At 41.3% G+C, this 13,923-nt stretch overlaps 1 protein-coding gene across 2 annotated transcripts in view; it reads left to right on the top strand.

Moving 5' to 3' along the window:
- The window catches only part of TUBGCP4 (tubulin gamma complex component 4), a 32,817-nt gene that overhangs the window by 1,363 nt on the left and 17,531 nt on the right, over positions 1-13,923 (top strand). Inside the window, exons 2-7 of one of the 2 annotated variants that reach the window (XM_056133445.1) lie at positions 2,132-2,260; positions 7,316-7,438; positions 8,370-8,423; positions 9,045-9,101; positions 11,944-12,023; positions 13,509-13,710. In XM_056133445.1, the coding sequence (XP_055989420.1) occupies positions 2,132-2,260; positions 7,316-7,438; positions 8,370-8,423; positions 9,045-9,101; positions 11,944-12,023; positions 13,509-13,710 (645 nt within the window). Of the gene's footprint in view, positions 1-2,131; positions 2,261-3,419; positions 3,561-7,315; positions 7,439-8,369; positions 8,424-9,044; positions 9,102-11,943; positions 12,024-13,508; positions 13,711-13,923 lie in introns of those variants that run through there. The other variant, XM_056133446.1, reaches the window with a different exon arrangement.

Raw genomic sequence — 13,923 nt, forward strand, 5'->3', positions numbered from 1 at the left:
AACAGTAAAAGATTTATAAATGCATCATTACTTCAAAATCAGCTGGTAATTGCTAGCTCTTATATTTCTTAGGTGAAAGGGGTTCTTGGGTAGAAAAAGTTTAAGAGCTTGTTCTTTCAAGCCCAGGTTCTCTCTCTCTCTCTCTTTCTCTCTCTCTCATTTCTCCTTATCCCCCTCCCTCCCTTTCAGTATCTCAGTGTTTTTGTGCCACACCGGTGACACTCAGGGTTTATTCCTGGTTCTGCACTTAGGAATCACTCCTGGCAGTGCTCCATATGGGGTTCCAGGGATCAAACTCAGGTTGGCTGTGTGCATGCAATGTCTTACCTGCTGTACTATCTCTCCAGTATACAATATTCCTCTCTGCTCTTCCCTCCGCCCCTCCCACACACACTGTTGTATAACCATCTTGTTTTGTTTTGGTGCCACACATGGTGATAACTCAGGGGGTTACTCCTGGCTCTGTGCTCATGAGTCAATCCTGTTAGTGCTTAGGGTACCATATGGGATGCCAGAGAGCAAACCCAGGTCAGTGTGCAAGGTAAACGCCTTCCCCACTGTGTGCTGTACTATCCCTCCAATACCCACTCACATCTTTCTAAGTAAATTTCATTCAGCTTTCTTACTTCACTTAAAAAAAAAGAGAAAAAGTTTTAAGAAACTCTAGTCCATAAAACTTTATAAAACAGGGGTTGGAGTAATAGTAGGAGAGCATTTGCCTTGCATGCGGCTGACATGGGTTCTATCCCCAGCATCCTGTATGGTCCCCAAAGCACCACCAGGAGTAATTCCTGAATGCAAAACCAAGAGTAACCCCTGAGCATTGCTGGATGTGCCCCCCTCCCCCAAAAAGTAAATAAAGCATTAATTCTGTGTCACCCTCTTCATTTCTTTTCTTCTGTTAATGTTGTAGTGACAATGAAGGGTAACTTATTGGAAATCACTTATCAGGTATGGTATTCACTGGGGTAAACGCAGTGCACTCCTTTTTATTTACATTACTTTCATTCTTGCTCACTGGAGATCTTGTTCATATAGTTATGGTGCTTGCCAAGGTTCACTGTTGTGCTGACATACTCAGGCTCATTGGGATCGCACTACCTGCCATGGTGTCCCACACCTTTTTTAGGTGCTATAGTCTGTGGTAAGGGTAGGGGGCAGTATTGCCCTTTAGTTGAATTTTTAGTTGAAAATGGAAAATTCTGACACTTATTATGACACTTACATGAACCTGAGAGATGCTATATTCTGTGATTTTAAGTGTATGTGATTTTAAGTGTATGTTCCCACTTTTTTTGGTATGTTTCCACTCATTTCATGTTTTCACTTATTTGTGATGCTTAGTTAGGTCCTTAGAAACAGTACAGAAGACTGATAGCAAAATACAGGTGGGAAGGGAGAAAGAGTCGGACTAAATGAGTTTAAAATTTGGGAAATTGGAAAAGTTGTGGCGGTGGTTGGTAGAGATGGTTATACAACAGAGTGAATACACTTACGGTCACTGAATTGGACACTTATAAATGGATACAACAGTAATTTTGGGTGAGGTGAGGACACCACAGAGTGCTCACGGTTTACTTCTGACTCTCTGCTAGTGAAGGATCATTCCTGGCAGACTTAAGGACCCTATCTGGGATGCTGAATATTGAACCCAGATCAATCACATGCAAGGCAAATGCCCTGCCTGCTGTACTATCACTCTGGGTCCGAAAATTAGTCATTTTTGTTTGCTTGGGGGCAAAATCCAGCAATGCTCAGGGCTCATTCCTGGCTCTGCACTCAGGAATCACTCCTGGTAATGCTCAGGGCACCATATGGGATGCCAGGGATCTAACTCAGATCAATTGTGTGCAAGACAAACACCTTACCTGTTATACTTTGTACAATCTTACATTTTTATAGAAATAAAAACAAAATTTTTTAGTTTATAAATCCTAAGGATAGGAGTCTATGGATCTTTCTTTGAGTGATATTGTTAATGAGGCTTTAATTGCAGGCTGGAGAGATAGTACTGCAGAATCTTCTTGAGAAAAAGATAAATAATGGGAAGTATTTGAAGTACTTCAAAAACCTGCATGCAAGTGCTATCAGCCATATCAATGTTTCTACAAGTATTTCTCTTCCTGAGCAGGTATCACAGGACTTTCCATTTCTTCACCCCAGTGAAACCAGTGTCCTGAATCGACTCTGCCGGCTAGGCACAGACTATATTCGCTTCACTGAGTTCATTGAACAGTACACAGGCCATGTGCAGCAACAGGTAAGTTCTTTTTCTCAGGAAAGACCTTCAGTGGACAGGAGCTCTATCAGACTTTCAATGAATCTTCTGGTAATTCTTGGAAAATAAGTCTCAAGAAGTTGATTTTTCTTTTTCTTTTTTTTTTTTTTCTTGTTTTTGTGCCACACCTGGCAGGGCTCAGGGGTTTCTCCTGGTGGACATGGCCACCATATGGGGTGTTGGAGATCAAACCCAGGTTGGCTGTGTAGACTGCAAGCACCTTAACTGCCGTACTGTACCAGAAGTTAAAAAAATTTTAGCACTGAAGTTTTTTAGGTGAAGACTAGGTTGCCCTCAAAGGAAATATACTTAAGGACCAATTTAGGGCCAGGAATGTTGGTCTGTGGTAGAGTACTTGCTTTGCATGTATGAGGCCCTGGGTTCAGTTCCTAGCACTGAAGAAAAAGAAAGAGAGTGATTGTGCAATTTAGGTAGATTGATGTAGAGAAAATATAGTTGGCCTGAATTTCAGGAGAAAGTCAGTTTGAGCTGGACCAGAGTTCCAAGGCGAAAGGGGTAAATAAAACTTATTAGTAATAACTTTTATAATAATATAATAATAAATAATAAAAGTTATTATTTCATGCTCCTTTGCCATTTTGCCACTCTACCACTGATGGATAGCACAGCAGGTAGGGCGTTTGCCTTGCACGTGGCCGACAGAGCTGGGTTCAATTCCTTCACCTCTCTTGGAGAGCCGGGCAAGCTACTGAGAGTATCTTGCCCCCATGGTAGTGCCTGGCAAGCTACCCATGACATATTCAATATGCCAAACACAGTAACAACAAGTCTCACAATGGAGACATTACTGGCCCGCTCAAACAAATCAGTGAACAACGGGAGGACAGTGCTACAGTGCTACAATCTAATTTTTATATAATTTTTAAAAAATTAACTATATTGTTTAACTGTGTAGTCTTTTGGGATTTGGGGGTCACACAGCAGTGTTCAAGGGAGCAACTCAAGCTCAGTGCTTGAGTGTCATTCACAGTGGTGTACAGTGGACCATATGGTGCCAGGGACCGGACCTAGAGCCTCACACATCCAGGTCATTCACTCTAGCCCTTTGAGCTAGCTTCTTGACCCATATAGATTTTATATTAACATAATAAGTGAATTCCTACTGCCGAGGAGGAGCATTGTTTGCCACCCCCTTTGATCCTTTGGCATGAGGATACTTGCGGGGGGAGCATGCCTAGAAGTGCTTGGAGACCACCAGGGTTCTTGGGGCTGAGGGATGCCATTTGGCACCAGCAATCAAATCAGCAATCACACATGCAAAGTTAGTGCCCTACTGTTAAGCTATTCTCCTGCCACCCCAGGCTTATTATTTTTCAGAAAAGAAAGACTCAGGAAATTTTTCTTTTTTCCTCCCCCTTCACTGCCTTAAAGAGTTTTTGTAGCAAGCCTGTTGCAGGAAGACAGATATCACTAGAGATAACTATGAACCGTAAGAGGTAGTCTACTACCTAACATTCTTATTTATCAAAGATTTGCTTTTCCTCTCTTCCAATAATAATGTTGCCTTCATTTGAAGTCTTAGGCCCCAAAAGTCCTTCTCCCTCATGCAGGATACCATAGTATCCATTTGATTGAGTAGCTAAGAGCATGGTGTTCTTTGTGGGATTTCTGTATATAAGAAATTAATTTTTTTTCTCCTACTAATCTATAGAAGATATCTCAGACAAGAACCTCAAAAAGTTGGAGAAAAAGTTTTCCCCCTTTTTCACACTATTCCAAACTCTGTGTACATCTACAGTATCTCTCTTTCGTTTTTTAAATAAAAAATAAATTCAGTTCTCCTTGATTTTGTAATAAATAAAGACATTCCGTTCTTGAGAATGACATGAGCTCAGAATTAAATTGGCTGGTTGTTAGCCAGTCTGATCTATTTCACCCTGTACCCTGCTGTTCTTATTATAACTGTGAACATTTATCTTTAGGACCTACTAATTTCCCTTGCAGCATACTCTGGTAACTGCCTTACAATCCCTGAGCTCAAAGGAAGCCAAGCTTCTTACCACATTTGTTATTGGATTTTGTTGTTATTATATTCACCAATTCCTGATCACCAAATCCTAATCACCATATCAGTACATAGTCAGAGAGACTAGTCATTGGAATCTCTAGTCAGCTTAGTGGAGATTCCTCAGATAAAACTACTAAAGAAAACTCTTAGGTACTTGTCATGCGTGCATCCAACCTAGGTCCCATGCTCAGCATGCATATGGTACCCCAAATCCTGCTAGGAGTGATCCTGAACACAGAGCTAGGAGTAAGCCCTGAGTGCAGCCAGATGTGACCCAAAGTCAAGCAAAATTTTTTTTCAGGTTTCTGAAAGACAAGACTTATTTGTAAATCGCTTCTGGTGAAAATCTCAGAATTACCCATGTTAGCCATAAGGTTTGTGTTCCTGATGAATTGTCATACTAGGTAGGAGAAAGAGATGCTAGGAGAAAGATTGATGTCATTATATTTATTCATAAAATATATATTACCTCTGTTCTAGGAGTAACCAAACTTCTTTGACCTTCTGCCCACTTCACAGGGAAAAAAAAATCAATTACACCCTCCTAGAAATCTACCGTCTTTAAGAGTAAACAGAAGGTGTCTTCCAATTACTCCCAAGGTTACCACCTCCACGCCCCCAGCCCCCCAATTATTTCCTCACTCCCCGGGGGACAGTGTTGCCTACTTTAGGAAATACTGCCTATTCTGAGACCTGTGCTGGATGCTGAATAAGATGCAGGGACCAGAGTGATAATACAATGGATAGGGTACTTGCCCTGTATACAGCCAATCTAAGTTCAAGTCATCCCTTGTAGGATAACACACTTTTGTCCTTCCTTAGGTAGCTTAGGTTTATCAGGTCACACCCATCTAAGGACACTGAACTTGTATTGTAAGCAATGTCCTTTCTGTGTGGACACAGGAAGGCAGTTAATATTATGCTTTGTAACTTGGGAGTTGATTGACTCCGAATAATATTTACTCCTGGGCATCTGATTTCTTGACTCAGTTGCCCTTAGTTCCTAGCACCCCAAAAGCAGGGTCCCGACGAGGAACTGAATGGACCCAGGGCAAGCTGTGAGCTACCCTGGCATCGAAATGGGCCAGGCCAAAGAGCCACGATACTCAACTATAAGTTGAGGGCATGATCATGGACAAATGCTGTCATGATCCAAAAGTAAGTAACAACGAGACTAGGACCCTGCTGGAGCTAGGAAGATTAACCTGGCCTGAGGACTGCGGAATGTATAGTGAGATGTTCTCAGGAAGAACCAAACTAAGTTTATATCTCTTACTGTGCTCATACAGAATGACATTGCTAGAAATATTAGAAGTAGATTTATTACAACTATTTAAATAGATTACTAACTGAGGGAAGAACACACCTTTGTTGGGATCCCACCCTTGAGCGGATCTCCTAGTAATCTGGAGTAAATCTCTTTAGATGAAATTTTATCCTTAATCTCCTGGAGGAGTGGTCTTACCTCTCTTTGTTGATTTGTCAGTATTCAACCCACCTTTATGTCACCGCCTTACGTGATTGCTATATAAACTAAGACTGTAAGCTCAGAGAGGAGAGAGTCAGAGCAAGAGGGGCTCAAGCTTGAGAGAAAGAACAGCCGTCCTGATCCAGGCACACACAGGGCTCAAGAGCACCGAACGCAGCCGGTGAGAAAGAGCCATCCAGTGAGCCCGTGAACACACAACCTTCGGTGTGATAAGATCTTACAATCTCTTATGGTTCCTGAGCTTTGCCAAGAGGGATCTCCTGAGCACAGAGCCAGGAGTAAGCCCTGAATACAACTGGATATGGCCTAAACATAGAGTGGGGATAGAGGGGGAGGGGAAGAAAATGTAAATATAAAGGACCCTCTCTTTTATTCCATTCTTTTTTTGATAGCTTCTGAAAACTTATTAAAATTACGACTTTTTTTTTTATTAGTGAGACATCATGAGGTACAGTTGTAGACTTACAAATTTTTGTGCTTGGGTTTCAATAATACAATGATGAAAGACCCATCCTTCCACCAGTGCCCATTTCCCACCACCATGGATCCCAGTATCCCTCTATCCATCTAGATGCCCAGTATCCATCTAGATGCCTTTCAGATATTTCATAGCATGATTGCAGTGAAGATCTTGATCTTGTGAGGTAGCATATAGACAGAAGTTTAATTCCAGTACAGAAGAGAAACTAGGAAAGCAGTGATGAAGTGGGGAGGTTGTTAATTCCCTACAAGAGATTTCGGAAAAGCTTTGCAATGAAGACTGAGGAATTGAGGCCAGCAGGGAGAGTAGGTGTTTGTCATAAAGATGCATGCACAGTTATAGGCAAAACATGTCTGAGTGAAAAATAGAGTCAAGCAGGGAGAAGTAGAGTCAAGACACATTTGGTAAACTCTGGTTCACTTAGAAATGAGAATGTGAAATTGGAGTCAGTAAAAGATAATTTTGTGAAGATGGGTAGGGTAAGCCAGAGTACTGAAAGCATTGTATGCCATGTAGCCGAGTTTACATATTGTTTAGGAGCAATAGGAAGCTACCCATGAGATTTTTTTTTTTTTGCTTTCTGGGTCACACCTGGCGATGTACTCAGGAGTTACTCCTGGCGGTCCTCAGGGGACCATATAGGATGCTGGGAATCGAACCCGGGTCGGCCGTGTGCAAGGCAAACACCCTACCCGCTGTGCTATCTCTCCAGCCCCTACCCATGAGATTTTAACGTGGAAGTTATGAGGTTAAAATTGAGTTGTTGGGAAAAGTTCCACTGACAGTATTGAATATTACTTGGTTACTTGTGTCTGAAACAGTTTTAATGTTACATCTTAAAAGATCAGAACTCAAAGCTGTGTCTTCAGTCAGGTTTTCCTCTCACCTCTTTTTCTGCCTGTTAGGGGGTAAACGCAACAAAAACAGTACCACTAATAAAGGAAAATGTCTTCCTCAGATTTCCACTAATAAAGGAAAATGTCTTCCTCAGATTTCAGGGACTAAGCTGAGACATTGACTTCTCTTTTTTTATTTCAGGATCACCATCAGTCTCAGCAAGGCCAAGGTGGATTACATGGAATATACCTAAGGGCCTTCTGCACAGGGCTAGATTCAGTTTTGCAGCCTTATCGACAAGCATTGCTTGATTTGGAGCAAGAGGTGAGAAAGAGGAAAACTGGGGAACAGTGTCTCTGTATAGCACATTGGACAGCTCTCGTATTTGAAATACCCTTTGATATGGCCACGTGGGTAAAAGTTAACTGTTTTCTGTGGAGTTAAGGTATAATGCACCCTGTGTGATTGACCAAAGCATCATCAAAGAGCAGAAGAAAAAGTAGTGGCACTCAATTGCAAAGGCTTCTAAAACAGTTCATAAGAGTCTTAGCTTTGGTTTTATCACCTAAAAATAAAAATAAAATTTTAGTTTCAGTGAGGCCAGAGCAATAGTACAGGAGGTAGGGTGCTTGCCTTGCACGTGGTCAGTCCGAGGTTTAATCGCCAGCCCCCATATGGTTCTTCAAGCCTCACCAGGAATGAGCCCTCAGTGCAGAGCCAGGAATAAGCCCTAAGCACCACCAGGGTATGGCCCCCAAAAAAGAAAAAAAAAAAGCAAATAAGATAGCATTTTTTGAGGGGGAGGGAGGTTTTTGTTTTGTTTTTGTTTGGGGGCCACACCCAGCTCAGGGTTCACTTTTGGTAGTGCTCAGGGGAGCATATAGGGTGCCAGGGATTGAGCCCAGAAAGGCAATTATACAAGTCAAGCACCCTACAGGCTACACTATCTCTCTGACCCTGTTATATTTTACTTTGGAAGAAACTAGTGGTGCTCAGGGACTATTGTTGTCATGTTTCTTAGTGTTGCTCCCAGCAGTACTCAGGGACCATGTGATGCCAGGAATCAAACCTGGGCCTCCCACATACAAAGCATGCACATTAGTCCTTTTAACTATCCCCCAGGATGCTAGTAACCTTTTATAGATAAATATTTTATTAACCTAAAACCAGAACTAAGATTCTCTTCTAGTTTTCTTAGATAAGGTAGATTTGAGCTATTAGTGTGGAGCCCTAATCACCATATTTTGTTTTGCAGTTTGTGGCTGATCCCCATCTCTCAATATCACATGTCAATTACTCCTTAGATCAGGTATGTTCCCCAAATACAAAGTACCTTGGAATCTCTTAGAATAATTAGAACAATTTAAATTATGATATTATTTCTGAGACCTTTGGTAGTTTTGGATTCAGTACCTAGTATTTTATATCTTAAATGCCTTCTTTTTGGGGGGGGGGGGTCACACCCAGCGATGCTCAGGGGTTATTCCTGGCTCTGCACTCAGGAATTACTTCTGGCGGTGCTTGGGGGACCATATGGGATGCCAGGGATCGAACCCAGGTTGGCCGCATGCAGGACAAATGCCCTGTGCTATATCGTTCTGGCCCCTTAAATGCCTTCTTAGATCAGACTGTTTGAAAGCTTCAAAGTTAGTTACAACTTAATGTCTGATGTTAATTCTGTCTATTGACTTCAACATCAACATTTATGCCAGCCTCAGAAATAGAAACTGCTTCTGTATACCATTCTCTTTCTGTCTGCAGCCAGTTCCCATATTAGATTAACCTTTGGATACTGAATCTTGACTATTCAGTGAGGGGGTGCCTACCTACTTCATGTTAACTTAAACTATTCACAAAGCATTTCTGGGGTCAATTTTTTATTTTCTTGGTCTTTGATTGTACACCTTCCTAATTATCCTCTATTTTGCAGTTCCAGCTCCTTTTCCCTTCTGTGATGGTTGTGGTAGAGCAAATTAAAAGTCAAAAGGTTAGAACTTTCTTTTTGCCCTGGTAAAAATTTAAATAATATTTTAAATTAATTTTGCTTTGATTCTTTTAAAAATCTTAGCTTTTTTTAGTGTTTTTTTTTTTAATTTATTTAGTATTCAGCACGGTTTGGTTTGGTATAATATTACATGTCACGAATACGAAAACACATCATAACCCTGCCCCTAAGCATCCCCTGTCCTGAAATTGAAGGAAGTATTAATAGAACACTGCTGGGTAGGAAGAGAAAAATGTTTATACATGTTTGGAGTTGAGAGAATTTTGTACTATGTAGAAACATGAACTTAATTCTTGGAAAAGAATAGGTTGATGGTTAGGGTATTAAGAGTTTACAGAGAATTTGATTAATGGTTTATTTTACTACCTAAGTGTATCCATTCTTCTTACTGACTTTTATCACATGCATTGAAAAAATAGGATCTAAAATGTCAGGAGAATATCTTTTCTGACATTGTTGGTTACTGAATAAAAAGGCTTAGAGATTTCATCTTAGAAGAATCTGCTAGTCTATAATTGCACCAGATAGGACAAAGGATTTAAACATGATTAGCTCATTCATGGTTTCATGAACTGTTTCTGCATTTGTTTATATTAGCATGTTTACCTTAAGAAATATAACTAGTGACACAGTTAATTTGCCTTGTTTCCTCTTCATTTTTTGCTATATAAAAATTGTGCTACTTTAACTCTGTGTCAGCAAAGCCATGAAGGAGGTGCATTTTGGCTCTTTAGAGGTGATTCTTGTTACCACCTAAGGATATTGAGCTACATGCAGCTTGAAGTGCAATACTTCACAAATTCTAACCTCTTGGTAAAATAGATTAGGGATTGTGCTGAAGGTCACACAGATGGTAATAAATGACAGAGCTTGAATATAAACCCAAGTCTCTAAGATTCCAAAGACTATGCTCTTAACTCTAAACTCTTTCCCTGGGATAGTGAGATAGTACAACAGTTAGGGCACTTGCCTGCATGCAGCCAACCTAGGTTCTATCCCTGGAACCCCATATGGTCTCATTAGTCCTGCCAGGAGTGTTCTCTGAGAACCACCTGGTATGACTGAGAAACCAAAAACAATTTAAAAAATTAACTTTCTCCCCAAGTTGGAGGGGACCTCGTAGGTAAATGGAATTATGGAGATAGTCCATATCTGGTTGTCCATCTCAGTTACCTTCAGTTTCCATCAGATTTGAGCAGAGTGAGAAATAAATGCAGGAGTTTGGGGCCACCAGACTACACCTGATGGTACATAAAAGGACATTCACTGTAACTGTCACTGTCCTCCCATTGTTCTTCGATTTGCTCGAGCGGGCCCAGTAATGTCTCCATTGTGAAACTCATTGTTACTGTGTTTGGCATATCAAATTTTACCTAGCAGGCGAGATACTCTTGGTAGCTTACTGGGCTCTCCGAGAGGGGCGGAGGAATCAAACGTGGCTCGGCCAGGCTGGCCGCACGCAAGGCAAACGCCCTACCGCTGTGCTATACTGGAAATTGAACCCAGAACCCTATCTCCCCAGCGCTAGGCACAAGGAGTCTTTGAACCTTCCTTTCCTCTTCCCTTTGCTATCGTTGCCATGACCAGGCATTGTACACTGAGTTGAGGTTACTTGCACACAAACACTTGGTTGTAGTTCACAAGAGATTACAAAATGTTTTTATTCTGGCTTCTGGGCTAAGAAAAGCAATGACAAGTCACAGAGATAGCTGTGAGTGCATGCTGTGCATACAGGAGTACCAGTTTTGATTCCTGGTACTGCATGGTCACTTGAGCAACTTCCCGATGTGACCCAAGTACAAGCCAGGAGTAGCACCCAAGCAAAGTATGGGTATGGCCCCAGAACCAAAAACTAACAAAACAGGAATAACAGAGAGGGGAGGGGGGCGGGTAAGGGAAAGGGTGGGGAGGGAGGGAAGGAAACTGGGGACACTGGTGGGAAATGTACAGTGGGGAAGGATTGAGATTTGGAAAATTGTATAATTGAAACCCAGTCATGAACAACTTTGTAACTATCTCACTGTGATTCAATTAAAAATTTTATATATATGTGTATATATATATATATACCAAATTTTTGAAAAGGAAAACTCTAATAGAAAAAAATAAAGAATAGCAGTGCCACCAGAATTGTACTTAGCATCTAGCTGAGGATGGCGCTCCAAAGGCACACACTCTACCACTAAACCACATTTCCAGGTCCACAGGGATCCATTTATTAAAGTGGGGAAATTTCCACTTACTTCGAGCTTTCATTTTAGGTAGACAGTGTAAGAATTGAGTTAAATTTTAGGATACCCAGCTAAGTTAGAGAATTACTTGATGGTATGGGAGGGGAACCAACATGTTGGAATTAGAATTGCAGTCAGAACTATATGTCTTTTTTTCCAGTGCTGGGGTCACATTCCAGGATCTCACAAATGCAAGGCACTTTCTGTACTGCTGAGTCACGACGCTGACCTTACATATAAGTCTTTTGAGAGTGTTTGTCCCCATTCTCTGCTATATAGTTCCTTGATTGTATATAGAATGTGTTTGTGGGGCCAGAGAAATAGTTAAAAAGGTTTAGGCCTTTGCCTCGCATGAGGCTATGACATGATTCTGGTTTAATTCCTAGCACCACATCCATTCCCCCGCAAGCACAGACATGTGAACACTGATGGATAAGCCAAAGAAAAAGCACATTTGTACTACATGAAGTACTGAAATGGAATCCAACTTTATAAATCAGTAAAGCTTGTACCTTGAATGTATCGAGTCTGAGTTCAGTCCCCAGAACCAGGTGGTGGGGAGGATACAGTTTGACAAGGCTGTATTTCCACAGATTCATGGTTGTCAAATCCTGGAAACAGTGTACAAACACAGCTGTGGAGGTTTGCCTCCAGTTCGCAGTGCATTAGAAAAGTAAGTTATGGCCGAATTGGGGAATGGGGAGGGTGTGGGAAATTGGTTTTGCACATGTTTTATTTTCAGGTCATCCCAGTTCCCACTGGGGAGAGTTACAGCCAGGATAGAAAAGATACATGAGCAGAGCAGAGTTGAGTTATCAAAACAAGGATCTAGTTGCTGATAATTTTATAACAATTGTTTTTAAATTTTGATTTTCATTATCCTTGGAGAATTTCCATTATATGTGCTGGATAAATTTGTTTTGGGGGGGCTACATCCAGTGGTACTCAGAGTTTACTCATGGTTCTACACTTAGGAATCATTCCTAATGGGGCTCAGGGAACCATATGGGCTACCAGGAGTGGAACACAGGCCAGCTGCATGCAAGGCAAGCAACCTCCCCACTGTACTATCTTTCCAACCCTGACCTATTCTTAAATGAAAAAATAAGAACTAATAAATGGCAACTGCCTACAGTGAGATAGTGAATGTCACACTTAGAAATTTTATCATAACAAAATTATTCAAAAATAGAAACCAGGGCCATAGTGGACCCAGGATAGATTTCCCCAGCGCTACATATGTAGTGTAGCAGGCCACTTAGAAAATACTGAAGCCCCAGGAGGACTGCACAGTGTGGGCCAAACTTCCCCCTGACCAAAAAAAAAAAAAAAGAAAACCAAAGTCAGGGAGATAGTTCAGAGGGTTGAAGCACATGCCTGGCATGCAGAGAACTAGGTTTTATCCCTAACATCACATGGTCTCCAGTTTCTTACTCTCCTGTAAATCCAACCAAAATAAAACCCATTTAATACTGTGATAGTCAAAAAGAGACACCTGTAAGTCTTTAATTTTTATAAGAATCTTCTGGTTTACAACCTTTCATGCCAAAGCAGGAAAGAAAATGTGTCTTTACAAAACAAGAACATTTTCTGAAAATTTCAAACTTCAGAAAGGCTCAAAATTTGAAAATTGAGGGAATGGAGAGATAGCTCAGTTGGTTAGAGTGCATGCATTACATGTAGAAGGCTTGGGTTTATATCCTAGTATTACATGGTCCCCCAAGCCCCCAAACAGACCCCTGACCACCACAAAGTGTGGTCCAAACACAAAACAAATAACCCCCTTAGAAGTTTAATCCTGGGGCGGGAACAATAGCACAGTGGGGAGGGCGTTTGCCTTGCACGGCAGACCCAGGTTCAATTCCCAGCATCCAATATGGTCCCCCGAGCACCACCAGGAGTAATTCCTGAGTGCATGAGCGAGGAGTAACCCCTGTGCATTGCTGGGTGTGACCCAAAAAGCAAAAAAAAAAAAATTCTGTAAGTCCACCCACAAATATGTAAATTAAAATAGCACAATTATTTTTAGTGCAATTGGTTATTTGCCATATGATAGTGCCTTCCCATCCCCCTCTTTATCCTTGAGGAGTTTAAAAGGTTGTGGGGTTCAGTGTTTTCTAAGTGGACTGCTACAGCTCTTGCTTTTCTTACCACTCAGAATTCTGGCCGTGTGTCATGGAGTCATGTATAAGCAGCTCTCGGCTTGGATGCTACATGGACTCCTCTTGGACCAGCATGAAGAGTTCTTTATCAAACAGGGTCCATCTTCTGGGAATGTCAGTGCCCAGCCAGAAGAGGATGAAGAGGATCTGGGCATTGGGGGACTTACAGGAAAACAATTAAGAGAACTCCAGGACTTGGTGAGCAGAGCAAGAAGTGTAGCATAGTTCTGCGAGGAAAATGGTTTTTGATTCCCCATTCTCCAGGTCTTCAGAGCCTGGTTCCTTCTGTAAATCTTTAGATATAAGCATATGGTTTTATCTTAACTTAATAAATTAAGTTTAATATCTGTTTTAATGTGGCTACTAATAGAAAGTCTTTATGACTCTTTGTTTTCCCCTCTTCCAGTATAT

The sequence above is a fragment of the Sorex fumeus genome, unplaced genomic scaffold (genome assembly GCF_029834395.1).
Source record: "Sorex fumeus unplaced genomic scaffold, SorFum_2.1 ptg000098l, whole genome shotgun sequence".
Classification (NCBI taxonomy): Eukaryota; Metazoa; Chordata; class Mammalia; order Eulipotyphla; family Soricidae; genus Sorex; species Sorex fumeus.